The 27,302-nt window shown below is 43.9% G+C and overlaps 1 protein-coding gene across 1 annotated transcript in view; it reads left to right on the plus strand.

The window, feature by feature from the left end:
* The first annotated feature begins 257 nt into the window (after positions 1–257).
* Positions 258–27,302, plus strand: part of cc2d1a (coiled-coil and C2 domain containing 1A) — a 76,738-nt gene continuing 49,693 nt past the window's right edge. The window contains exons 1-12 of the mRNA XM_034187729.1: positions 258–444; positions 776–827; positions 3,250–3,382; positions 3,771–3,886; positions 4,046–4,288; positions 4,383–4,707; positions 8,013–8,122; positions 9,689–9,761; positions 11,472–11,564; positions 11,659–11,786; positions 23,455–23,527; positions 23,608–23,741. Coding sequence (XP_034043620.1) covers positions 786–827; positions 3,250–3,382; positions 3,771–3,886; positions 4,046–4,288; positions 4,383–4,707; positions 8,013–8,122; positions 9,689–9,761; positions 11,472–11,564; positions 11,659–11,786; positions 23,455–23,527; positions 23,608–23,741 — 1,470 coding nt within the window. The 5' untranslated portion in view covers positions 258–444; positions 776–785. The remainder of the gene's footprint in view (positions 445–775; positions 828–3,249; positions 3,383–3,770; positions 3,887–4,045; positions 4,289–4,382; positions 4,708–8,012; positions 8,123–9,688; positions 9,762–11,471; positions 11,565–11,658; positions 11,787–23,454; positions 23,528–23,607; positions 23,742–27,302) is intronic.

Raw genomic sequence — 27,302 nt, forward strand, 5'->3', positions numbered from 1 at the left:
TTGAAAAAAATGTACTGCCTCGATCTGCTTCTCTATCATATATTAGTGTGTGCAAATATGTATAATGTATGTATTTACAGAGTTTGCAAAATACAAATTGCGTGAAAATCAGTTTACTATTCAGAATTAAGGATTAAATGCGCTGACACTTCAAACAGCACTGGTCGATGACCGCTCTAAGATGGCGTCCTATAAGCAGCAGAATCAAACGGGCGTCGACTCTTTATGTCTATGGTGCAAAACACTGGATTACGTCGACTCGACGTTTTACGTTAGTGACGGACGTTTTCGTAGAGCCGTAAAATGCAGTGGTCGTTGCCCCTGGAAACGCCATGTAGGAAGTAAATTTGCCAGGAGCAGCTGTTTTTGTTTAGCTCTTTTTGTGCTCGAATTGAACTTTTGACTTCTCGAATTTCTTACTTTTTAACCTTTAGGCTCCGATCAGTGAGTAGCTGCGCCACACTAACTGCGTAAATATTTTCATTTAGCTCGCGTTAGCATTGTGACGTCAAATAATGAGATTTAAAGTCTTCAGTTTATATTTAGTTTCACTGACACAGTTTAGAATCGGGCCTTTAAAGAGCTTTGTGGCGTTCTGTTGAGAATCCTGATGTTATAATGACCATGTTAAAGATATCTATTCGTGTTTTAGCCATTTTTCTGGGTTTTTCATATCTTAAAAGTTCGTTTGTACATAAAGGTGGAGTTGGAAAACTTATTGTCTGCACTGTTTGACTTTACTAAGTGAATTTACAACTTAAAATGCATCTTTTAGGTTTTAATCTATGAATCGAAGCCAAGGTCAGGGGGCAGCCCGAGCCAAACAGGTACCGCCCATTTTAAGCACATGACTCTTTACCTGTCTCTCTGGTGGTTAATAACAACTGTGACTCGGCGTGCCTTCACCTGTCTCTGTCTGGTGGTTAATAACAACTGTGACTCGGCGTGTCTTCACCTGTCTCTGTCTGGTGGTTAATAACAACTGTGACTCGGCGTGTCTTCACCTGTCTCTGTCTGGTGGTTAATAACAACTGTGACTCGGCGTGTCTTCACCTGTCTATGTCTGGTGGTTAATAACAACTGTGACTCGGCGTGTCTTCACCTGTCTATGTCTGGTGGTTAATAACTGTGACTCGGCGTGTCTTCACCTGTCTCTGTCTGGTGGTTAATAACTCTGACTCAGCGTGTCTTCACCTGTCTCTGTCTGGTGGTTAATAACTCTGACTCAGCGTGTCTTCACCTGTCTCTCTGGTGGTTAATAACAACAGTGACTCGGCGTGCCTTCACCTGTCTCTGTCTGGTGGTTAATAACTCTGACTCAGCGTGTCTTCACCTGTCTCTCTGGTGGTTAATAACAACAGTGACTCGGCGTGCCTTCACCTGTCTCTGTCTGGTGGTTAATAACAACTGTGACTCAGCGTGTCTTCACCTGTCTCTCTCTGGTGGTTAATAACAACTGTGACTCGGCGTGTCTTCACCTGTCTCTGTCTGGTGGTTAATAACAACTGTGACTCGGCGTGTCTTCACCTGTCTATGTCTGGTGGTTAATAACTGTGACTCGGCGTGTCTTCACCTGTCTCTGTCTGGTGGTTAATAACTCTGACTCAGCGTGTCTTCACCTGTCTCTGTCTGGTGGTTAATAACTCTGACTCAGCGTGTCTTCACCTGTCTCTCTGGTGGTTAATAACAACAGTGACTCGGCGTGCCTTCACCTGTCTCTGTCTGGTGGTTAATAACTCTGACTCAGCGTGTCTTCACCTGTCTCTCTGGTGGTTAATAACAACAGTGACTCGGCGTGCCTTCACCTGTCTCTGTCTGGTGGTTAATAACAACTGTGACTCGGCGTGTCTTCACCTGTCTCTGTCTGGTGGTTAATAACTGTGACTCGGCGTGTCTTCACCTGTCTCTGTCTGGTGGTTAATAACTCTGACTCAGCGTGTCTTCACCTGTCTCTCTGGTGGTTAATAACAACAGTGACTCGGCGTGCCTTCACCTGTCTCTGTCTGGTGGTTAATAACTCTGACTCAGCGTGTCTTCACCTGTCTCTCTGGTGGTTAATAACAACTGTGACTCGGCGTGTCTTCACCTGTCTCTGTCTGGTGGTTAATAACTCTGACTCAGCGTGTCTTCACCTGTCTCTCTGGTGGTTAATAACAACTGTGACTCGGCGTGCCTTCACCTGTCTATGTCTGGTGGTTAATAACTGTGACTCGGCGTGTCTTCACCTGTCTCTGTCTGGTGGTTAATAGCTGACTCAGCGTGTCTTCACCTGTCTCTCTGGTGGTTAATAACAACAGTGACTCGGCGTGTCTTCACCTGTCTCTGTCTGGTGGTTAATAACTGTGACTCGGCGTGCCTTCACCTGTCTATGTCTGGTGGTTAATAACTGTGACTCGGCGTGTCTTCACCTGTCTCTGTCTGGTGGTTAATAACAACTGTGACTCTGCGTGTCTTTACCTGTCTCTGTCTGGTGGTTAATAACTGTGACTCGGCGTGCCTTCACCTGTCTATGTCTGGTGGTTAATAACTGTGACTCGGCGTGTCTTCACCTGTCTCTGTCTGGTGGTTAATAACTCTGACTCAGCGTGTCTTCACCTGTCTCTGTCTGGTGGTTAATAACTCTGACTCAGCGTGTCTTCACCTGTCTCTGTCTGGTGGTTAATAACTGTGACTCGGTGTGCCTTCACCTGTCTCTGTCTGGTAGTTAATAACTGTGACTCGGCGAGCCTTCACCTCTCTCTGTCTGGTGGTTAATAACTGTGACTCGGCGAGCCTTCACCTCTCTCTGTCTGGTGGTTAATAACTGTGACTCGGCGAGCCTTCACCTCTCTCTGTCTGGTGGTTAATAACTGTGACTCGGCGAGCCTTCACCTCTCTCTGTCTGGTGGTTAATAACTGTGACTCGGCGAGCCTTCACCTCTCTCTGTCTGGTGGTTAATAACTGTGACTCGGCGAGCCTTCACCTCTCTCTGTCTGGTGGTTAATAACTGTGACTCGGCGAGCCTTCACCTCTCTCTGTCTGGTGGTTAATAACTGTGACTCGGCGAGCCTTCACCTCTCTCTGTCTGGTGGTTAATAACTGTGACTCGGCGAGCCTTCACCTCTCTCTGTCTGGTGGTTAATAACTGTGACTCGGCGAGCCTTCACCTCTCTCTGTCTGGTGGTTAATAACTGTGACTCGGCGAGCCTTCACCTCTCTCTGTCTGGTGGTTAATAACAACTCTGACGGCGTGTCTTTACCTGTCTCAGTTAGGGCTGCTCCTGGACCTGCCCCCTGATGGGGAGATGGATGATGATGGGAATGATGAAGAGCTGGAAGCAGAACTCATGAAACTGGTGGGGGGAGGAGGAAGATCACCAGGGAAGAAATTTGAAGGCAGAGGTGAGAGTGTTCAGAAAACAGGTTCAACAAAGCCCAAGTGTAAGCCTGGACTCTGAGCTGGAAACCTCAAACCTTCAGATTGCTCAACTCTGAATCCAGTTAATCCAGAGTAAAAAAAAAAAAAAAGTTCCTATCAATGGATCACAGGTAACAGTATTCACCATGGCAACAGATGGGGCTTTAAATGCTGCTCTTTTGCCTCAGTGGAGTTATAAATAATGATGACTGTTTGTGCAGAGTCACCATATGTATATCATGAACTGATTGTCAGTTCTTGTGAGTGCTGCCATGTGCAGCACCATCACATCCTCCCTGACCTGATCAGTCTGATTGATTAGTGATTTCAGCGCTGCCTTTAATTGAGGAATCCTTGTTGTCATTGGTTCAGCTCCTGTTGCCATGGCTGAAATCGAGCGAATGGCAGCTCTCTGTATGAAAGACCTGGATGATGAGGAGATGGGAGGTGACAATGTGGATGATGATGATGATGATGAAGACCTGTTGGTAACAGACCCCCCCCCCCCCCCCCTTATTTCACAAATAAAAAAAAACTGGCTCCAGCTAAATTTGAATTGTTCAAACTATCAACATTTGTAATGTTGATAGTTAATAAAAATGTTATTAACTCTTAACAGATGTTAATAAAGATTTTTGCATATGCAGGCAGAACTCATTGAGGTTTTGGAAGACGATGACAACCAAAGTCCAGCTTCTGTCCCGCCTGCTGTCACTCCAACTCTCCCCAAAGTGAGCGTCCCACCCCATTCTACTGCTGCTGCTCCTATGGGTGGAACTGGATTGGAGTCCCGCTTACAAGAGCGCCTCGAAATGTATGAAACAGCTATATCCAATGCCAAGGCTGCCGGAGAGATGAGCAAAGCTCGAAGATATGACCGCGGATTCAAGGTGAAGCATCTGATTTAAACTCATCATATTTTACTGAGGTTTTAATTTACTGCCGCCTGTGTGGTTATACTGTTTTTCTCATTGACATCCTTAGACCCTGCAGTCCATGATGGCATCTGTCATGAAAGGAAGACCAATAAATGAGGATGAGATCCCACCTCCTGTGGCTCTGGGTGGAAAATCCAGCCTTCCGGCTGAGTCTGAACCAAACAGGGAGCAAAACCTGGAGCCGACACCGTCGCCAACACTGACGCCCTCCCCTCAGACCAACCAGAAACCTCTACAGGAGGCAGCACCAATGGCTCCTAATCCTAAGCCCCTCCTTCAGACCAAGACACAAAAGCCTGCTGTTGACATCAGTCCAGAGACACCTGCTGCATCCCCGCTCACCCCAAACCAGCTGAACGTACAGCACTTACGTACGTGCACACACAACCCACAGACACACATTCAAAAATGTTCTCAGATTAGTAGTCCTCAAAGTTATCAGTTTTTCCTGATATTCTTATTGAGAAGATAAACAGCCACAACATTCACATACAGAACTGCACTGGACTGTCAGCACCTCATCCAAATGACAAGAAAAAACAAACTGACAAAAATGTGCATGTTTCAGACAGGGAGTGTATTTGATTTGACAGGTGTGTGTAAAAGAAGAAGTCTGTATAAAATGGGAGATTTTCAAGACGCGCTGCCACCAAGACCTCTGATTAGGGGGCGCTCTGTCACGTGTTTGGCATCCTCAAGACACAATAACAGCATCTCTGTTGTCACCAAGAGGAACATGTTAAAAGCAGTTCGTACCTTTCAGAACCCCAAACGGCGACCACACATGAGCAAACATGAGTTTGCTTGGCATGTTGCTTGTTTCCCTAAGCGGATGTAGATGTGATGTCATTGTGCATGCGCATATGCCCCACCCAGCGCTAAGTTGAATATCAACCATTAGAAGAACATTCCCTCCACTTGGCAGAAGTCCTTATGTCTGCAAGTGTAGGCAGACAAAACCCAAACCCACATTTTGGGATGGAGGTGGTGCGGAGGAGGGGTTACATCTTTCATTAAACTCCATGTACAGAAGCGAGGGGCAGCAGTATGTCACTGATGTCCTTGTTCAGTTTTAGTGGCATCGGGTTGATTTCTATTTCAACAAAGACGTTTGTTTTTGACTGTCTAGTTGTTATTATTTTCCTTCTTTTTACAGTTGGTTATACATTATGAGAGGCTATGTCTCAAGTGCATTTCTCTCTCTCTCTCTCTCTCCTGTTCTTTATCACCATCTGTCTTCAGCTGTCTGAGGCATTATTTTAGCAGCTGATCCCGGGAGGCCATCTTTCTGCTGTATTCATGGATGCTCCTCGTCTCATCCTGGATTGTGGCTCTGACACTCACTAATCCTTGCCCTCCTTCCTTCTGTTGCTCACAGAGTCTGAGTGCTGGACTTTGGGTGGAACCCTTCTTGCATTGTGAGGAGTTTTTGTGTCTGAAATCAGTGGCATTCATCTCCTCCTCTGGCCAACTTACTATCCCAGCTCGGTATCTGATGACTGGTAGTGTGTGTGTATTGATGGCTCGGATATTATACCTACTATTGAGCTGGCTTCTCAGCACCTGTCTCACCTTCTGGAGGTATTTGACTGTGGCTGACCTTCTTGCCTCTTCGTCATGGTTCCCGTTGGCTTGTGGGATTCCCAGGTACTTGTAGCTGTCCTGTAAGTCCACTATCCTGCCTTCTGTAAATTCCACCCCATCAGTCCAGATCACCTTCGCTCTCTTTGTCACCATTTGGCCTCACTTCTCCAATCCAAATGACATCTCGATATCCTCACTGTAGATCTTGGTGAGGTGGATCAGTAAGTCAGTGTCTTGCTGACTCTTGGCATACAGGTTGATGTCATCCATGTACAGGAAGTGGCTGATGGTTACTCCACTCCTGAATTGATGTCCTTATCCGCTCTTTGTAATGAGCTGGCTGAGGGGTTGATGCAGAACAGCAGTGGAGACAGTGCATCACCTTGGTATATTCTGCACTTGATGGTCATTTGTGCAGTTGTGTTGGAGTTGGCCTCCAGTCACATCTTCCATAGTCCCATTGAGTTCCTGATTAAGTTTATCAATGTCCTATTAGCCTTGTAGCCTCTAGCCTTGTATCCTGACTTTGGTTGCTTGGGAAGGTGATGCATTTTTGACATAGAGTAAGTCTTTTGTGAATTAGAAACTAAATTGACCATAGGTGTGCATGCAAGTGTGGTTGAGTTTCTGTCTATATGTAGCCTTGCGGTGGACTGAGGTCCTGTCCAGAGTGAACCCTACCTCTCTTCCTATGACTGCTAGGATAGGCTCCAGCCCCTCTGTGACCCTTGACTGAAGTAAGCGGCAGGTGTTGACTGATTATTGGCCAGGCCAATAGTCAGCATTTTTGCAGATATGGGTATTGGCCATTTATAGCGGGCGATACGACATTTATTCTTCTCAACAATGGATGCAGTGACTCACTGGTCACCAAGATCCACCTTCACGAGTTCATTTTTGAAAAGAGATCACCTTTCAGCGGCTTTAGTGTTCCACGCTGTGCGCTGCGGTGGAGAGAGAGCCTCTTTCCACTGCAGCTCTCTCTCCGTTGCATAGCTGAAAGCTGTGTCTCTCTCCTCTGCAGGTCTCTGTGTCGAGTTTCATTTCAGAGTCGCAGAAAGAAAAAACTTCACCCAAATCCTTCATTAAACAATCCAGAGCTCCTCCTGTGTTCACAGCTTAAAGGCTTCGTGTTTCCATATGATCCAGGAAGAGAAAAGCAGAGAGAGTCGGTCATCCTGGATTTGAACTAAAAGGGGGGGGGGGGGGGGGTCACTCATTTTCACAAAACAAAATTTAATACGTGTTAAAGGAGCTAACGATCATAAATGATTATCTTCAGCATACAGCTTTGTGTTTATGAAACATGAAAGTAGGAAAACTATGATTCAGAAAGGTTTTCATCCAGGTTTTATCCTTTAAAATGCAGGTTGGACAATGAAAATCAGTCCAGGTTCAGCTCTTGTTCAAATAACACAATTGTTAAAGGGATTATATTGTAAAAATAAATAAATAAAAAGGCAATCCCAGTCAAAAAATGTTGAAGGGAAATTTTTTTTGAAGAGGAACAAATGCTATGTGTTTTTATGTTTTTAAACATTATTTATGACCTGCGCATATGACCTGTTTGCCCATACTGCTCTTTGAAAATATTAATCCCTGCTTTCTGGTTTGTAACAAAGTCCCTCCCACAGCACTACTTGATTTATTAGACATCACAAGTGCAGCCTGTCAGTGCTGAAGGCTGCCGTCCCACAGACAGACATAGAAGAAGACAGCAGTGTGCAGACTGGAGCTGTGCCGGTTGTATTTATTTATTTGTTCATTTGTTCACCTTCATAATGTTATTTCTAGCTCCCTACATGTTTTGGGTGAAGGTCATGTTGAAAGGTTCTTTGCATTAAGCATATGCTGAAAACATTGAAAGAATTAAGAGTGTGTTATGCTCAATTTTGACACCTTTTTGGCACTGTTTACTGCAGGCAAATATCGCCCGGAAATATCTATCAGCCTCCAAACCTTGCTGATTGGTATTGGCCCTTAAAAATCCATATTGAGCGACCCCAGTAAGGGTTTATAGAAAATGATTGATTGTCTTTGTGATCCTCTTGAACTTTCTTGTCTTCTGATCCATTTTCCTACATGGCTCCAGAGTTGAAACAGGCAGTATTATCCAGGCAGAGGGAGTATAAAATTGCTGCCCTACAGGCCAAGCAGTGTGGAGACATGGACCAGGCCAAACAGCATTACCTCACAGCCAAGGTAAATCCACATTCTCCAGGTGATGACGTGCACTGACACCTGTGCTGGTATGGATGTTGTTTTGTAGCTCAGGTATTTCTGATACCAAAGTGTCCTTCCTGTTTGGTTGGTTGGATGGCTGGTCTGCAGTGTTCTGGAGTACTGGTCCTAACCTTGTATGTCTTCTGCTGTGAGTGAGTGGGTGCTGTGGCACCTGAAGTGGCCGTGGGTCCACATCTCAGTTTGGCGTCCTTGTGGCTATCATGCAGTGATGATAATTTTCCTGAAATTCCCAGAAATTCTGGTTTTTACTTAGGTGGTGAACATTTCTGGGTTATTTTTAATAGCATACATCAGAATCCATTAATGCGCCACACCCAAACAGTAGGTGGCGGTAGTGCACTGTGTTGGTTTTCAAACTGCCAATAAACTCAAAGGAAGAAGCAGAACAAGGGTTATTTTAGTTTTCCTGGCGCTCGTTGGATTTAGTCTCTGGTCTGTATTCACCATGTTTGTATTGTAAAATTGTTTGGAAGCGTCTCCGATGAGACGTCACGTCACAGTGGACATTAAGTAACATGTCTTTGCTCGTCCACACAATAGCCAATCAGAGATGTTGTTACAGATTTTCAAATGTTGTTTTGTTTTGAAACTACAAAGAAATGGATGAAATGTTGTTCTGTTGCAGAGAGATGATTTAAAGTTCATTATGAATAAATTCAGCCGACCTGACTTTTTTTAAATCATCATTTATACAGAAACATTAACACGTCCGGTCAGTCTTTGATCTTTTTAAATCATGTTTTTGACAGAATTCGTTATCAGTTGACATTAATCAAGTTATTACACACAAATCAGACTCTGTCTTCGGGATGAATTTGCATCAAACGGTGTCCATGGAAACGTAATAGGTTTGTCTACTAAATCTGCATTTTATGGTTTCTTCTGTTACATGGATGTGAATTAAAATATGATGAATATTTAACACACTCATAGAAGTCAGATAGTGATGTGAAAAATGTTTCTGTTTTGTAACACTTAAGTTGTGAGCATCTCAGAAATGCTGATGTCAGCACCGGATGGAAAAATCTGCGTTACTGTGTTTCCCATTTATAGAAGTGAATAAGAAGCTCATATAAACCCAAATCAGTGTTTCTGAGGACTTAATAAACAGGAGATGCAGCTTTTTATTTCTTTCAAATTTTTTGTTAGTTTATTTTAAGAGACCATCAGTTGTTCTAAAAGCCCAATTTGCTAAAGTCAAATGTTTAGATAAATGTAGAAGAACAGTACCGGTCCATTGTGAATATGTGGTCTTATTGAATAGTAATAACACCATGTTCTAATCCATGTTACAGACTGTGGATTATAGTTTTGTCATCTTGCCAGTGTGAGTCTTTTCACACAACTTGTATTGTGACAATACAAGTTGTGTGAAAAGCATCTTCTCTGGGCTGGAAAAACTGACCTGACCCAACAGATATTTTTGGTTTTTGGAGATTTACTAATTTTCCTGGGGGAGAACCCCCAGATTTCATGACTGCCTGTTTGACCGTGGCCTAACCTAGATGACCTGTAATCATACAGAAGCTGGACAAACTGGTGGAGGCGCTGGACGCAGATGAACCAGTCAACCTTAGTTCACTACCGCCCTCTCCTGGTAAGTGTAAATGTCAAATTGATGGCAAAAATCAGGCCAGGGTAACTTTGAGACTTAAATGACTCCAGATTGTCAGAAGCTGATGGTCAGCATCCTGCCAGTCTGGTAATGTGCACAGAGTTTAGATACTGGAGTGAAGTGATGATGTCGATATTGGGGAGGTGATGGTCTAGTGGTTAAGCGTTGGGCTTGACGGAAAATCACTAAGGGCCCCTGGGCAAGGTCCTTAATTCCTGAGTTGCTCCCGGTGTGTAGTGGGCGCCTTGTGTGGCAGCAGCCTGACATCAGGGTGAATGTGAGGCATTATTGTAAAGTGCTTTGAGCGTCTGGTGCTGATGGAAAGGCGCAATATAAATGCAGTCCATTTACCATTTGCTCCATGAAGCGGGACTTCAGCTCCCCACATACACGGAGTTCACAGTCCAGGCTTCAGCAGGAGTGGAAGTTGATTTATTTATTTTTACCCAAGGCCATCAAATATGGACATCAGATATTGCGAAGACTTTGCATCCGTCTGTTTGTCCCTCTGTCTGTGCTCAGTATAAGTCCAGTCCTTTTACTGTCAGTCTTCAAATTCAGAGGGAACATTTTTGGAACATAGACCTTGGGCAAGTTCAGAAATGGCCAACCTTGACCTATTTTAAGAGGTTAAAAAGTCACATTTTGTTTCAATCTGTTTGTTTTTTTTTTTTTTTTTTTTTTTTTTTTTGAGGGGCAGGAGTGACAGCCAATCAGAGTAGAGTGGCACCGTGATGTCAGTGGCTGGTGTAGCTAGCTGCAAACTCCATTTTGTTTGTGTGTAAATATATTATGTAAAACAGTGGTGTCCAAAGTATTCCAGAAAGGGCCAAAAGGGGGCAGGTTTTCTTTGCAGCCACTGACTCCAGCAGGCGATTTCACTGATGCAGATGGAACATGTTCATCAGTGAAATCACCTGTGTCATAATCGACTTCGATGGTGTCTAGCTGCTGATGAACTTTATGTGAAGGAAATGTGTTGCCCTGTGTGAGGCAAATGGTGGCCACACCAGATACTGACTGGATTTCTGACCCCAAGCTAAATATTTAGATAAATAATAAACCCAAATATGCACCTTAATAAGAGCTAATTGTTCCTCCCTGAAAGACAGATTACACTTACAGACACACACACACACACACACACACACACACTTTGCACTGGGATACAAATTAAACAACTGCAAATGATAAAGAAGGCAATGCTCATATGGACGAGGGTATTTTAGCATTGTGTTTTATATTTTAAAGCATTTTGTCTTTTTTGTGTCCACTTTAATACATTGTGGACACAATGCTGTCCTCCTGCTGACTGTGGACATGTTGCTGCAGTATTTTTATATGTAAATCATATGTATGTAAATACATATACATATACATACATATATGTAAATCATCATGTGGTTTTTATCAGCAGGTGCCACGAATGTGGACACATGTTGCTAGTGTCTGCTCCGTCTGTCTTCTCCCATGAGGTCTCTTTGGTGGGCTGAATATTTTTATAGCAGTGAAGACTCCAAAACCTGGCAGCAGTGCAGCTTGTTTTCAGACTTACTGTGTTGTGTGGAAACTGGAACATATTTACCTCGGCTGTGACATCATTCCCCGTTGCAGTTTGTGGCATTCGAGGTAAATTGGAATGGTGCATAATTTTCCTTCCTGAATCAAATCCTTGTGTTGGATCACCTGCAGGGCATGAAGAAGAATCAGAGCATCGTGCTGTTACTCCTTCTCAGTCTTGCTCCAAACCTGATCCACCTGCTCAAACCCCGGTGTCTGCTGCTGGTAAGACTTCAGCGTATTCAGCTCACTGACTCGTCAGCACAGTTTAGGTGCTGAAGGAATGTTGAGGTCCAACATTTGTCTGTGCTGTGCAAAGAGCTGCCTGCCCCCAGCAGTTTAGCAGAGGCCCTGCAGCAGAGGATGGAGATATACAAGTCAGCAGCAGAGGGCGCCAAGAGCACAGGAGATGACCGTAAGGCCCGCATGCACCAGCGCATTGTCAAGGTACTCGATTTCTGCCATTTAAATATTAGAAATAAACCCTGTGTGACTTAGCAGTTAGAAGGCCTCAGCAGTGTGTTTGGAGAGCTGCTGTAGGCTTCTTCTCCACCCCAACATGCATCAATCACATCAATGATGAATGTAGCAGAATGTAGCACGAGCATCCAGCACATCACCAACCACAGACCCAGCACCCTGTTGGTAGATCACAGCAACACCTCGCTGGCAAAGAACCACAACATCTTCTTTGCCCGTTTCAAGGTGCAGCCATCAGAGAGAGCCATCCTCCACCCACCTGTCCACAGCAGCCACGTCCTCATGCTGGAGAAACAGCAGGTGAAGCGGGTGCTGAGGGGGTCCAGGCGGCATCTCGGGTCAGGCACTGAGGGAATGTGCGGCTCAGCTAGCTGGGGTCTTCATGAACCTTTGCAACCAGTTCCTGAGCCAGGCTGCTGTCCACCCCTGTCTGAAGTCCTCCACCATCGTCACCCTCCCCAAGAAGACCAAGATCAGTGGTCTGAATGACTAACACCCGGTGGCACTAACTCCAGTCATTATGAAGTGCTTTGAAAAGCTAGTCTGGGCCTACGTCATCTCCTTCCTCCCCCCGTGTTCAACCCTCACCAGTTTACCCACCGTGCCAGCAGGTCCACAGAGGACGCCATCATCACGGCTTTCCATGTTGCTCTATCCCACCTGGAGCAGCAGGGGAGCTATGCCAGGCTGCTCTTCATGGACTTTAGCTCAATGTTTAGCACCATCCTCCCCAGCAGACTGGCGACCAAGTTGTTGGACCTGGGAGGGTGTCCCACTCCATCTCCCTGTGGATCCTGGACTTCCTGACGGACCACTCCCAGAGGGTGAGAGTGGGCCCCCACATCTCCTTGAACATCAGCCTCAGCACCAGCTATCCTCAGGGGCTGTGTGCTGAGCCCTTCATGCTACACCCTCTACTGCACCCCCTCTCACCCCAGCAATGACATCATCAAGTTTGCTAATGATGCCACTCTGGTAGATCTCATTTATGGAGGAGGTGCAGCAGCTGTCAGTATGGTGCAGGAAGAACAACGTGATCCTGGGCTCCTCCAAGACAAAGGAGATGGTGGTGGACTACAGGAGGAGGAAAACGGACATTCAGCCACTGGTCTTGGCGGGGACTGTGTGGAGAGGGTCTCTGACTTCGGTTTATGGGTGTGTACCTGAGGGATGACCTGACTTGGAGCACCAACACCATGGCCACCATCAAGAAGGCGCAGCAGAGACACTATTTCCTGAGCATTGTCAGGAACAACCACCTCCCACAGAGACTGCTGGTGGCCTGCTGCTGCTGCTCCGTAGAGCATTCTGACCTGCTGTCCGTGTGTGTGGCTTTCCAGCTGCACAGCCGCAGACAGGAAAGGTCTCCAGAGGGTCGTCACCACGTTCTGGATGTGCTGGAGCTTCTACATGCTCCTGCACGAGATCCCAACAAGGAGGGCATTACAATAGTCTAACCTGGAGGAGACAAAGGCATGGACCAGCCTTTCAGCATCACTGAAGGAGAGGGAGGGGCGGAGCTTAGAAATGTTTCTAAGGTGGAAGAATGAGATTTTAGAGGTGGTGGATATGATGATCAAAGCAGAGGATGGGGTCAAACCTGACCCTGAGGTTTGTTACAGAGGAGGAGAAGGGGTTGAAGTGGCCTGAAAATGAGAGTGCTGTAATGGGGGAAGAGTGGAGCTCATCTGGTGTGCCAACAAGGATGGCTTTTGTTTTGGTGCTGTTTAGCTTTAGGAAATTTCCAATCATCCATGCCTTTATCTCCTCCCGGCAGGCTTGTGGGGTCAGTTCACAGGTAGAGCTGAGTATCATCGGCTTAGCAGTGGAAGGAAATTCCATACTTGCCCATGATGTGACCCAGGGGGACCATGTAGATGGTGAATAAGGTGGGGCCAAGAATGGACCCCTGAGGAACCCCACAGGTGACAGTGTGGGGGGCCTCGACCTTGCGTCCCCCAGAGCCACATACTCAGCCATACCTGTGAGAAAGGACTAGAACTACTGAAGGACAGCTCCAGTCAGACCAACTGTATGCTGCAAACGGTGGAGGAGGATCTGGTGGTCCACAGTGTCGAAAGAGGCAGTCAGGTCTAACAGTACCAGGACAGATGGAAAGCCCTGGTCAGCCGCCACCAGCAGGTCGTTAGTGACTCTGTTCAGGGCTGTCTCAGTGCTGTGCGCTGCACGAAAGCCAGACTGAAATTTTTCATAAAGTCCACAGGTTTGCAGATGTTGCTCCAGCTGGCTAGCCACAATCTTTTCCAAAACCTTTGAAATAAAAGGCAGGTTAGAAATGGGCCTGTAGTTTGCCAGGGTGTTTGGGTCCAGACCAGGTTTTCTCAGGAGCAGCTTAATGAGGGCTGATTTTAGAGGTAATGGGGCGAGACCAGAGTGAAGTGAGGAGTTTATTACTGAAGTTATAAGAGGACTGATGGCAGAGGTTTTGTTTTAACAGAGCAGTGGGGAGAGGGTCCAGCTGGCCACCTGCTTCACCAAGATTTCCTCAAACTCCACAAGGTTGTTTACAGGTTTGAGAGTGTCAACAGGGAAATTTGGGGTGAAATGGGCCAGAGAAGTGTGGATGTTATTGACTTTGGTAGCAAAAAAAAATCACTGAATTGATTGAAACTCGTAGCTTAAAGCAGATAACCCGTAAGTTGGAGAGGAAATGGCGTCTCACTAATTTAGAAGATCTTCACTTAGCCTGGAAAAAGAGTCTGTTGCTCTATAAAAAAGCCCTCCGTAAAGCTAGGACATCTTTCTACTCATCACTAATTGAAGAAAATAAGAACAACCCCAGGTTTCTTTTCAGCACTGTAGCCAGGCTGACAAAGAGTCAGAGCTCTATTGAGCTGAGTATTCCATTAACTTTAACTAGTAATGACTTCATGACTTTCTTTGCTAACAAAATTTTAACTATTAGAGAAAAAATTACTCATAACCATCCCAAAGACGTATCGTTATCTTTGGCTGCTTTCAGTGATGCCGGTATTTGGTTAAACTCTTTCTCTCCGATTGTTCTGTCTGAGTTATTTTCATTAGTTACTTCATCCAAACCATCAACATGTTTATTAGACCCCATTCCTACCAGGCTGCTCAAGGAAGCCCTACCATTATTTAATGCTTCGATCTTAAATATGATCAATCTATCTTTGTTAGTTGGCTATGTACCACAGGCTTTTAAGGTGGCAGTAATTAAACCATTACTTAAAAAGCCATCACTTGACCCAGCTATCTTAGCTAATTATAGGCCAATCTCCAACCTTCCTTTTCTCTCAAAAATTCTTGAAAGGGTAGTTGTAAAACAGCTAACTGATCATCTGCAGAGGAATGGTCTATTTGAAGAGTTTCAGTCAGGTTTTAGAATTCATCATAGTACAGAAACAGCATTAGTGAAGGTTACAAATGATCTTCTTATGGCCTCGGACAGTGGACTCATCTCTGTGCTTGTTCTGTTAGACCTCAGTGCTGCTTTTGATACTGTTGACCATAAAATTTTATTACAGAGATTAGAGCATGCCATAGGTATTAAAGGCACTGCACTGCGGTGGTTTGAATCATATTTGTCTAATAGATTACAATTTGTTCATGTAAATGGGGAATCTTCTTCACAGACTAAAGTTAATTATGGAGTTCCACAAGGTTCTGTGCTAGGACCAATTTTATTCACTTTATACATGCTTCCCTTAGGCAGTATTATTAGACGGTATTGCTTAAATTTTCATTGTTACGCAGATGATACCCAGCTTTATCTATCCATGAAGCCAGAGGACACACACCAATTAGCTAAACTGCAGGATTGTCTTACAGACATAAAGACATGGATGACCTCTAATTTCCTGCTTTTAAACTCAGATAAAACTGAAGTTATTGTACTTGGCCCCACAAATCTTAGAAACATGGTGTCTAACCAGATCCTTACTCTGGATGGCATTACCCTGACCTCTAGTAATACTGTGAGAAATCTTGGAGTCATTTTTGATCAGGATATGTCATTCAAAGCGCATATTATACAAATATGTAGGACTGCTTTTTTGCATTTACGCAATATCTCTAAAATCAGAAAGGTCTTGTCTCAGAGTGATGCTGAAAAACTAATTCATGCATTTATTTCCTCTAGGCTGGACTATTGTAATTCATTATTATCAGGTTGTCCTAAAAGTTCCCTAAAAAGCCTTCAGTTAATTCAAAATGCTGCAGCTAGAGTACTGACGGGGACTAGAAGGAGAGAGCATATCTCACCCATATTGGCCTCTCTTCATTGGCTTCCTGTTAATTCTAGAATAGAATTTAAAATTCTTCTTCTTACTTATAAGGTTTTGAATAATCAGGTCCCATCTTATCTTAGGGACCTCGTAGTACCATATCACCCCAATAGAGCGCTTCGCTCTCAGACTGCAGGCTTACTTGTAGTTCCTAGGGTTTGTAAGAGTAGAATGGGAGGCAGAGCCTTCAGCTTTCAGGCTCCTCTCCTGTGGAACCAGCTCCCAATTCAGATCAGGGAGACAGACACCCTCTCTACTTTTAAGATTAGGCTTAAAACTTTCCTTTTTGCTAAAGCTTATAGTTAGGGCTGGATCAGGTGACCCTGAACCATCCCTTAGTTATGCTGCTATAGACGTAGACTGCTGGGGGGTTCCCATGATGCACTGTTTCTTTCTCTTTTTGCTCTGTATGCACCACTCTGCATTTAATCATTAGTGATCGATCTCTGCTCCCCTCCACAGCATGTCTTTTTCCTGGTTCTCTCCCTCAGCCCCAACCAGTCCCAGCAGAAGACTGCCCCTCCCTGAGCCTGGTTCTGCTGGAGGTTTCTTCCTGTTAAAAGGGAGTTTTTCCTTCCCACTGTAGCCAAGTGCTTGCTCACAGGGGGTCGTTTTGACCGTTGGGGTTTTACATAATTATTGTATGGCCTTGCCTTACAATATAAAGCGCCTTGGGGCAACTGTTTGTTGTGATTTGGCGCTATATAAAAAATTGATTGATTGATTGATTGCAGTGTTCCTCTGAGTCAAATGTGTTACAAGGCACATTTGATTTCAAGAGGTGGCTTATTGTGGGAAAAAGACGTTTTGAGTCCCCAGGAGTTTTATTGAGTAGATTTGAGTAATATTGAGCTCGAGCTGTTTTTAGTGATTTTACATAGAGTTTTTGATGGTCACAGTATTCAATTTTATGAACAAACAGAGCAGATGTTACAAAGCGCCACTCAAGAGCACAGTGCAATGACCTTATGATCTGACACACCCATCTCATATAGCTGCAGATTGTGTATGGAAATGGAGTCAGTAATGACTAAGTCCAGTGTATGTCCCTTTATACGAGGTCTCTTAGATAATAAACCGACCCTTTTATTTTTTTTTTTTAACTATATGGATTTGAATGACATGCGATTACACCAATCATGCTTGAACCCTCGTGCGCATGCGTGAGTTTTTTCACGCGTCGGTGACGTCATTTCCCTGTGGGCAGGCCTTGAGTGAGATGTGGTCCCGCCCTCTCGGCTGAATTCCTTTGTTTCACACGCTGCTCGAGACGGCGCGCGTTGCTTTATCAAAATTTTTTCTGGACCTGTGAGGAATATCCGAGTGGACACTATTCGAGAAATTAAGCTGGTTTTCTGTGAAAAGTTTAACGGCTGATGAGAGATTATGGGGTGTTTCTGTCGGTGTAAGGACTTCCCACGGAGCGGGACGTCATGCAGCGCTTCCAGGCGCTGTCGTCGGCCTGTTTCGAGCTTAAAACATCCTAATTTAAGGCTTAATTCACCCAGGACATCGTGAGAGAACAGAGAAGATTCAGAAGAGGCCGGCATGAGGAATTTATGCGGACATTCCACTGTTTAAGGACATTTTTTTTAATGAAAAACGTACGCGCAAATTCGCCGAGTCGTTTCCGTGACGACTCGGCAAATCTGTGTGCGCTGCGACAGGAAAAACACCTCCGTGTTGAAAACCATTTGTAGAATTCAGGCGGCTTTTAATGGCTTTCAACAAGTGAGTAACTGAGAAATTGTTTAACAGCTTGGGCATGTTCCAACTTGCCCGTTAAGATTTCCAACGGAGGTGTTTTTCCTGCCGCGACCCCCCGCGGTCGGGTCCAGCCCGACATGCGACTCTGCCCGCACGTTCTTTCATTACAAAATGAGCGTTAACAATGGAATGTCCGAATAAACTCCTCATGCCGACTTCTTCTGAAAGTTCTCTGTTCTCTGACGACTTACTGCGTCAACAGAGCCTGAAATGTGGAAGTTTTCAACTTGAAACGGCGAGACGCTGCCGCCTCGAAGCGCAGATCGCCGTCAGGCGCCGTGGGCCGTCCTTACGGTGACACTACCAGACCAAAATCTCTCATCAGCCGTTAAAATTTTTTACCAAAAACCAGCTGAATTTATTGAATGGTGTCCACTCAGTTGTGCCTTACAGTTTTGAAAAAAATTTTTATCAAACAAAGCAACAGTCTCTGAGCCATTCCTAAACAATGAAAAAAATCGACGAGCGGGTGGACGACTCCTCACTCAAAGACTGCCCACAGGCGAATGACGTAACCGACAGGCGTGAAAAAACTCTCGCATGCCCACGAGGGTTCAAGCATGTCTGATGTAATCACACGTGATTCAAATCCATATGGTTTTTGAAAAAAATAATAAGGTCGGATACTTTTCTAATAGACCTCGTATATCTGGGAACCCCAATGTGCTGCTTCAGACCAAGACAGTCTGACATTTGGAGGAATTCAACTCCCAGGGGGGAAAAAGGGGAATCCACATGTATGTTAAAGTCTCCCAAAATAGTAACATTTGAAAAGGTCGTACAGAGGACCATAAGCATGTCATATATTTCTGTGATGAAACTAGGGTGCGGTTTTGGTGGTCTGTATACAAGGAGAATTGCTGTTATGATTGGATGACCACATCTGAGTGCCAGGCATTCAAAAGTGAACACTGTTGGCACAGGAACAGGAGCCAATTGGAGATCGTGGGGTGAATGATAGCCACACCTCCCCCGCGTCCTGAAGTTCATGCCTTCTCCACGTATACATACACCGCCAGACAAGCCTTGTTAAGCGCTATATACTCCTCTGGCTTATGCCAGGTCTCAATAAGGCACATCAAGTCAATCAGAGAGTCCAAAATGTGGCTATGAATCAGGGCCGCTTTATTTGCAAGTGACTGGGCATTAAACGGTTCAACTTTATAGATGGTGGAGGGAGGTGATTTTGAGAAAGTCCACAGGACGCTGAAATCCACTCTGGGTTTTCTGTCTTGCCATCCTTGTCGACGCTCCAACCCAGTGTCATCAGGAGCTGTGCAGGAAGTGCTCCAATGATGTCTCCACTGTGCAACAGGGCGAGATGCCGACCAGATGACAAGACCAGGTCTTAAACACCTACTATAATACAGCTATTTATAATGACCTGACTTAATTCTGGAGTGAGAGTGGGATCATCTCCAGTCCCGCTCCTGGAGTCCACCTAGCCTCCATGGATTCATTTCTATCTGCTCTACTGTCTGAAGGCATCACTTTTTCTCAGGGGCACATATATCTGGCTATCATCAGCATAGCAATGAAAAGCGACACCATGTTTTCTGAGGATAGAGCCTCAGGTAAGCATCTACAGGGAGAAAAGCAGGGGTCCTAAAATAGAACCCTGTGGTACCCCGTGTAAAAGCGGAGTGGAGGAGGATTCACAAACCGCAAGGCCAACGCACATAGTCATGTCTGCTAAGTAGGACTGAACCAGTCCAGGGCGCTTCCACTAATGCCCACTAGCTGCTGCAGATGAAGTAACAAGATGCTGTGGTCTACAAAGTAAAAGGCAGCGGTCAAGACAAGCAGGACAAAAACAACATAGTTGTCACTATCATTTGCCATTATAATATCATTAAAAATTTTAAAGGGGCATTTTAAAATCTCAGTGCTATGCAACGTCTTAAAGTGTCCCTGCCACGCTATGACGTTTTTACATATTCTTGAATAAAAAAGTTTTTTCCACATGTTGTCTTTGTTTGTTTTTTTTTACCATAAATTACACTGAACAAGTATTTAGACGTTTCGTTGCCCATCTGAGATTTTGAATTTTCCACCTCCGAGTTGACCTACTTTTTTGCTGCGATGGATGTGACGTCATTCGAGTAGATGTCTCGCAGCACCGCTCTGTTTACCAACACGGTAGACACAGACAGCGAAGGCATAGTGTGCAATTATAGCGAAGATTTAAGTGACATATCGATTGTTTTTGAAGAAGATGAGGAAGTTTCTGATGAAGATATTAATGGTGTAAATAATGAGCGGCTCCAAACCGTGTATGTTCCAGCCGAACGCGACAGCTGACAGCAACAGCACTGAGGAGGATGATATAAGCTGCTGAATGGTTTGTTCACTCACCACTTTCTTATAAATGATCATTTATTCCTGGCATGGTGTGTTTGTGTATGAAAAAAATATTTCAGCAGCACAGCGTGCTTAAATTCAGGAGTTTGTTCTAAAATCACTGAAAATAAGGTTTCTGTACATTCTGTATATATTTAATCATTTATAAGTCAGTTTCTTGTGATTGCTAATTCTTCACTTTTTATTCAAAGCAAATTATTGCAAATCTTTATCTGAAAAGCTGTAGACCCACATGGGATGGGAAAAAAAGATTTCTAAATAAAAGAAAATTTTACTTCTATATCTGTTGTCAAATTTTATCAGGATAATATTGTAGAAAAATGTTTATGCTAAATGGAGACTTACCTGTCTAAAATACACATACAGAACATCTGTAATCATAAATTGTATCACATCTAATCTACTTTGAATGAACAGACGTCTGAACAAAAAACAGGCTGTTCAGTTTACATGCATATGTGTATTTGGAAAACACAAAAATGTCAATGATCTCTTTTCTTTTTTAGGTGCTCATGTGAACACAGTCAGCCGATGCCACTCGTGATCGAGTCTCGCTGTCGCAGGGAAATTTCTGCAGTCCTGACAGAGATGCAACGTGGTGGTGAAAATCCTCAATGTGTCACACAGCTGGCTAGTTTCTCGATTGTGTGTTTGGATGCAGATGCCCTCAGAGTGGCACACTATGCCCACATGATGCTCCACAGTACGAGTCAGCACATGAAATAGAAAGTTTCATTTACATGGTTTATAGAAAAAAGTAAAAAATATTCAAATACAAAAAGAATGAACTGTTGTTTTGAACGTCAATCCATGCTATTTTTTGTTGCAGAAAGTATCGTCATATCACATGTTGGCAATTTGTGCGGTTGTGCTGGGGACACTTGGGAAGGCACAGAAGGTTGCCACTACCAGCTTGTGTTGTATTCAAAATAAGGAGGACTTTTCCATCACCATCATCTGACTACACTGGGTTCCAGTTTCCTGCTCTGGAGTGAGGGGTCGGGCTCAGCGGTGGTACCTGGTCCGCTTGGCAGCATCAGCTTCAGCTTTGTCCGTTCACGTTGGCTGTTCAGTGGAGGAGGATCATTGGTGGGGATTTCTGCTCGGTTTGGTGTTTTGTAGATCTGAAGAACCTCTTTTGTTGTCGCTCACATAGACTGAATAAAATGTTTTTTAACAAATTGTAAAACACTTCCCATTTGAATGAAACAATGTGAAACGTGAAATTGTATTTTTATTCATTTTATCATGCTATATAAAATATACAAATAATGTTTGTTTTTTTTTCTTTTTTTAATTTTTCACATATCACATGTTGGATCTGTGGCTAACTTTCTCACTGTGAATCCTCCTCTTTTCCACTAAGGAAAGTATATTCTGAACCTTGGTCTCTCTTGCTTTGTCTGCTTTTGTTGTCTCCCCGCATTTTCATTCAAATGAAGGGTTGCCACCAAAGTCCAAAAACAGAAGTTAAAATTAATAAAAACATTGCTTATATACATAACAAAATGCTGTTTGAAAGTTAGGGTGTTACTGAGATAACAGACAACTTACCTGCAAAGCTGATCCTGATATGAGGAGACTCGATCACGAGTGGCATCGGCTGACTGTGTTCACATGAACACCTGAAAAAAACAGAACATTGACATTTTTGTGTTTTCCAAATATACATATGCATGTAAACTGAACAGCCTGTTTTTTGTTCAGACGTCTGTTCATTCAAAGTAGATTAGATGTGATACAATTTATGATTACAGATGTTCTGTATGTGTATTTTAGACAGGAAAGTCTCCATTTAGCATAAACATTTTTCTACAATATTATCCTGATAAAATTTGACAACAGATATAGAAATAAAATTTTCTTTTATTTAGAAATCTTTTTTTCTCATCCCATTTGGGTCGACAGCTTTTCAGATAAAGATTTGCAATCATCAGCTTTGAATAAAAAGTGAAGAATGAGCTATCACAAGAAACTGACTTATAAATGATTAAATATATACAGAATGTACAGAAACTTTTTCAGTGATTTTAGAACAAACTCCTGAATTTAAGCACACTGTGCTGCTGAAATTATTTTTTCATACACAAACACACCGTGCCAGGAATAAATGATCATTTATAAGAAAGTGGTGAGTGAACAAACCATTCAGCAGCTTATATCGTCCTCCTCAGCGCTGCTGCTGTCAGCTGACAGCTGCGCTCCATCCTCTGTCGCGTTTGGCTGGAACATACACGGTTTGGAGCCGCTCATTATTTACGCTGTTAATATCTTCATCAGAAACTTCCTCATCTTCAAAAACAATCGATATGTCACTTAAATCTTCGCTGTAATTGCGCACTATGCCTTCGCTGTCCATGTCTGCCGTATTGGTAAACAGCAGCGCTGCGAGACATCTACTCGAATGACGTCACATCCGTCTCTGCGGAAAAGTAGGTCAACTCGGAGGCGGAAAATTCAAATTCTCAGATGGGTAACGAAACATCTAAATACTTGTTCAGTGTAATTTTATGGTAAAAAAACCAAAGACAACATGTGGAAAAAGCTTTTTTTTATTCTTCAAGAATATGTAAAAACGTCATAACGTGGCAGGGACACTTTAAAACCAGACTGAAAAACCTTCATGATGCTGTGTTCCTCGAGGAGTGTTTTTAGTTGTGCATAGACAGTTCTTGCCAGGATTTTAGAGACAAATGGCAGCTTAGAGATGGGCCTGAAATTTGCTAAAATGGTGCTTTTAAGGCCAGACTTCTTCAACAGAGGTTGTACTACTGCATGTTTAAAGCTTATGGGAACAACGCCAGAGGTCACAAAAACCCTCGTGTCACCTCAGGCCCCGAGTGTGAGTCTGAATAAGTGTGCAGAGGGGTGTCTGCTGCTCACGTTCCTGCACCGTCACGTGTCTGCAGGTGATCTCTGAAACTTAGCAGCAGCCAGAATTTTTGCTGTTTCATTTGGCTTCATTCAACACCTGTCCTGCAGCCCAGGTGGTCTCTGTCTGTCTGTCTCTGTCTCTCACTCTGTATCACTCTCTGTCTCTCGATCTCACTCTCGGTCTCGTTCTCGCTCTCTGCCTCTGCATTTCAAACTCACTGTTTTGCTTTTGTATGCAGCTTTTCCACAACTTTCCGACAGTCTGAATCTGATGCAGCCATCAGCAGTGGGCGTGGGTGCGTGACGTCAGGGACGCTACCTGCAGCTGATGTCAGAATATTGATTGGCTTTTCTTTGCTTAACAGCAATACCAGGATGCCATTAAAGCTCATAAGGCTGGCCGACCCATTAGCTTGTCAGAACTGCCGGTGCCACCAGGTAACTTTGAGTTTTGCTGTGTGTCAGCACTGTGTCTGAGTTTTCTGTGTAATTGTGTAACGGATGTGTTGTTTCTCAAGGCTGTCCACCGCTCCAGGGCTCAGAGCAGGTTCAACAGCAAAGCTTCATCGGTGTCTTGGAAACGGCAATAAAAATTGCCCATCAGGATGCAGATGCAGAAGATGAAAACGCTGATGGTCCACAGGTCGCGAAGGTGCGTAAACAAAGCACACGTACAGTTCATCTTGCCTCTTGTTCGAATCTGCTCTTCTTCTTTGAGAAAATTGTCACCACAAATCAACAGTTACTCATCATTCAGACTGATGTGATGATGCTGGTTAAACTCAACAGGACTTGACTCCACCACCGTCAAAACCAGGTCTCTCCTTCTTTGAACTTGAAATGGGTTGTTAAACTTGGGTTGAAGTAACTGAACCTCATTGCGTCAGAGCAGCTGGTCCATGCTGTCGGGGTCTGTCCAGTCGTGCATGTCTGGGTCATCAGGGCTTACGTGATGTTTTAGTGAAGGGGTTTTTGGTTCTCCATCTGTTAAACACCATCATCACCAACATTCTCCACCAAAAACTCTCCAACCTCTCTGTGCCAGCTTCGACCTGTCAGTCCAACCAACCACATCATAAAATATGTAGAGGAGGACTTCCGGTCGGAAGATCGTAGTGATGACAGCTCGGTAACCAGAGAAATTACAGAAATACTCCCATTCATCCGAGTAGTATAACACCACGAAAAGCCTTAAGAAGGGGTAAGACAGAGAACGAAGCCCTTACTACTATTTAACACTCTGTAAAATAAAGGACAGAGTTAGTTACAGAGACGACAGTTCAAGCAAATGCTAAGTAGCAACAAGCTAACAGAAAAGATGGCTAACTTAGAGGTGTTGCTAGAAGAACTGAGAGAATTCTGCAAAGAAAACAAGGAACAACTAACGACATTTAAGGAGGAAATTAGTAAAATGAATGCAAGAATTAATGAAGTAGAGGAGCGGCTGGAAAAAAATGAGGAGACGACTCAAAATATGGAGGAAGTGGGAGCAGAGCTGCTTAAATTACACATGAAGGTAGAGTTTCTTTATCTGTCGGACCTGCACCCAGCTGCTAACAGACGGTGGCACCAGCAGAGAATGAGTCACTTGGAAGAAAAGTGCTTAATCAGTGAAGTTACACAAAAACCACACATGAAGGATTTATATATATATATTTTTTTTCTTCTCTCCTTTTTTACACGAGGGGCTGTAACTTCAGCTTGTCGGTGAGCCCACGTGACACCCGTAACACCGCGCGCATTTGAAGGAAGGAGTCACGTTTCACATAAGGGAGGACATTATCTTTAACTTCAGTTGATGAAGTGGTGAAGTGTCAGATATTAATGATCCAGTCTGGGTCTGAGGGTTGGCTGCTCCTCAGAAAAGCCACGTTAATGAGGAACGAATAAAAACTCCGGTGGGACACAGTGGACGAGCCTCGTTTATTGATCGCACCAAAGTCCTGGTTAGTAACTTTAATCCACAAAAAGGTGACTCACGATTGAGATCTTTAAATGGCTTTGATGACGTTTACTTGCAGTGCACTACGTTTGTTTTACGAGTGAGAGCATTTTACCGTTTAAATGTGAATAAGCCAGTTTCAAGTTTCTCAGTGCGCATGCAAAATTTGACTTGTTCTTTTAAAGCGCCCCCCCCCCCCGACCCCCCGTAATCAATACTGTGCACGGAGTCGATCAGTCTGTGGCACTGCTCAGGTGGTACGAGAGCCCAGGCTGCTCTGATGGTGGCCTTCAGCTCTTCTGCATTGTTGGGTCTGGCATGTGGCATCTTCCTCTTCACAATACCCCATAGATTTTCTACGGGGTTAAAGGTCAGGTGAGTTTGCTGGCCAATTAAGTACAGGAATACCATGGTCCTTAAACCAGGTACTGGTAGCTTTGGCACTGTGTGCAGGTGCCAAGTCCTGTAGGAAAATGAAATCTGCATCTCCACAAAGTTGGTCAGCAGCATGAAGCATGAAGTGCTCTACAACTTCCTGATAGACGGCCACATTGATCTTGGACCTCAGAAAACACAGTGGACCGACACCAGCAGATGACACGGCACCCAAACCATCACTGACTGTGGAAACTTTACACTGGACCTCAAGCAACGTGGATTCTGTGCCTCTTCTTTCTTCCTCCAGACTCTGGGACCTTGAGTTCCAAAGGAAATGATCAGAGAACATAACTTTGGAGCACTCAGCAGCAGTCCAGAGTCCTTTTTGTCTTTAGTCCAGACAAGACATCAAGTCAGCAGTCTGCACCATGACTGTGTAGCCCACAGAACCAGACTGAGAGACCAGTTAAAGACCTTTGCAGGTGTTTGGAGTTAATCAGCTGATTAGAGTCTGACACCAGGTGTCTTCAATATTCAACCTTTTCACAAGATTCTCATTTTCTGAGATACTGAATTTGGGGTTTTCATTAGTTGTCAGTTATAATTATCAAAATTCAAAGAAATAAACACTTGAAATATATCAGTCTGTGGAATGAATGAATATAATATACAAGTTTCACTTTTTGAATGGAATTACTGAAATAAATCAACTTTTTCATGATATTCTAATTTTATGACCAACACCTGTACATTTATCGAAGGAGAGGTGTTCCAGAGTTTTGAGGAACTGCAGAGGTCTTATGGGTTGGAAAATGATGATTTCTACAGATACCTGCAGGTTAGAACCTATTTTGATCAAAATCTATGACAAACCCAGGAAACAGTTGACTCAGGATTTTTCATTGTCTTTCTGTCTGTGTTGAAATCAGATTCATGCACTGAAGTTGTTTCTTGGCTATATAATGGTATTCAATTATTTAAATGGTGTGACACAGATTACATAAGGCTTAAGTAGGAGAAAGAAGGAAATCTCTCTATTTCAGTTGAAAGGTGGGAAAAGATACACAGATTGCGATGGATGACCTCAAGCTCCAACACACGGAGGGAGTTCTGTTGGAACTGTTTGTAAGTCCTGCCCAGAAAAAATATCAGGATAATGGAGACACCTGCTGGAGACTTTGTGGCACAAATAATGCAAATCGTTTTCATAACTGCTGGTAATCTCGTTCACATAAAATCCTTAGAAGATCGCCTTGCATCAGTGAGAAGTTGGATGTCTAGAAACCTCCTACTTTTAAACTGTGATAAGACTGAAATGATGGTTCTTTGTCCAGTGAGACATCAGCATCAATTTGACCAGTTAACGCTCAGCCTAGGCTCGTGTGTCATACATCACACTGACAAAATGAGGAACTTTGGGGTAATTTTTGACCCTACATTGTCCTTTGACCTCCACATTAGAGATATTATGAGGACTGTTTTCTTCCACCTGCGAAATATTGTCCCATCCTGTCTATGGCTGATACTGAGACCCTGATCCATGTGTTTGTCTCTTCTAGATTGGACTACTGCAATGTTCTATTTTCTGGTTTACTGCAGTCCAGCATTAGGGGTCTCCAACTGGTTCAAAATCCTGCAGCCAGACTTTTGACAGGAACCAGAAAGTTCGACCACATTACACCCATTTAGGCGTCTCTTCACTGGCTTCTTGTCCCAGTGAGATCAGTTTTAAGGTTCTGCTACTAACCTATAAAATTGTTCATGGACTGGCACCTCCCTACATAGCTGACCTAAATAAACCCTACGTACCGGCCCGGGCTTTGCGTTCTCAGGGTGCAGGATTACTTTGTGTCCCTAAGGTGAGTAAGAAGTCTGTGAGTCACAGAGCTTTCT

This window comes from Thalassophryne amazonica, chromosome 15 (assembly GCF_902500255.1).
Source record: "Thalassophryne amazonica chromosome 15, fThaAma1.1, whole genome shotgun sequence".
NCBI lineage: Eukaryota > Metazoa > Chordata > Actinopteri > Batrachoidiformes > Batrachoididae > Thalassophryne > Thalassophryne amazonica.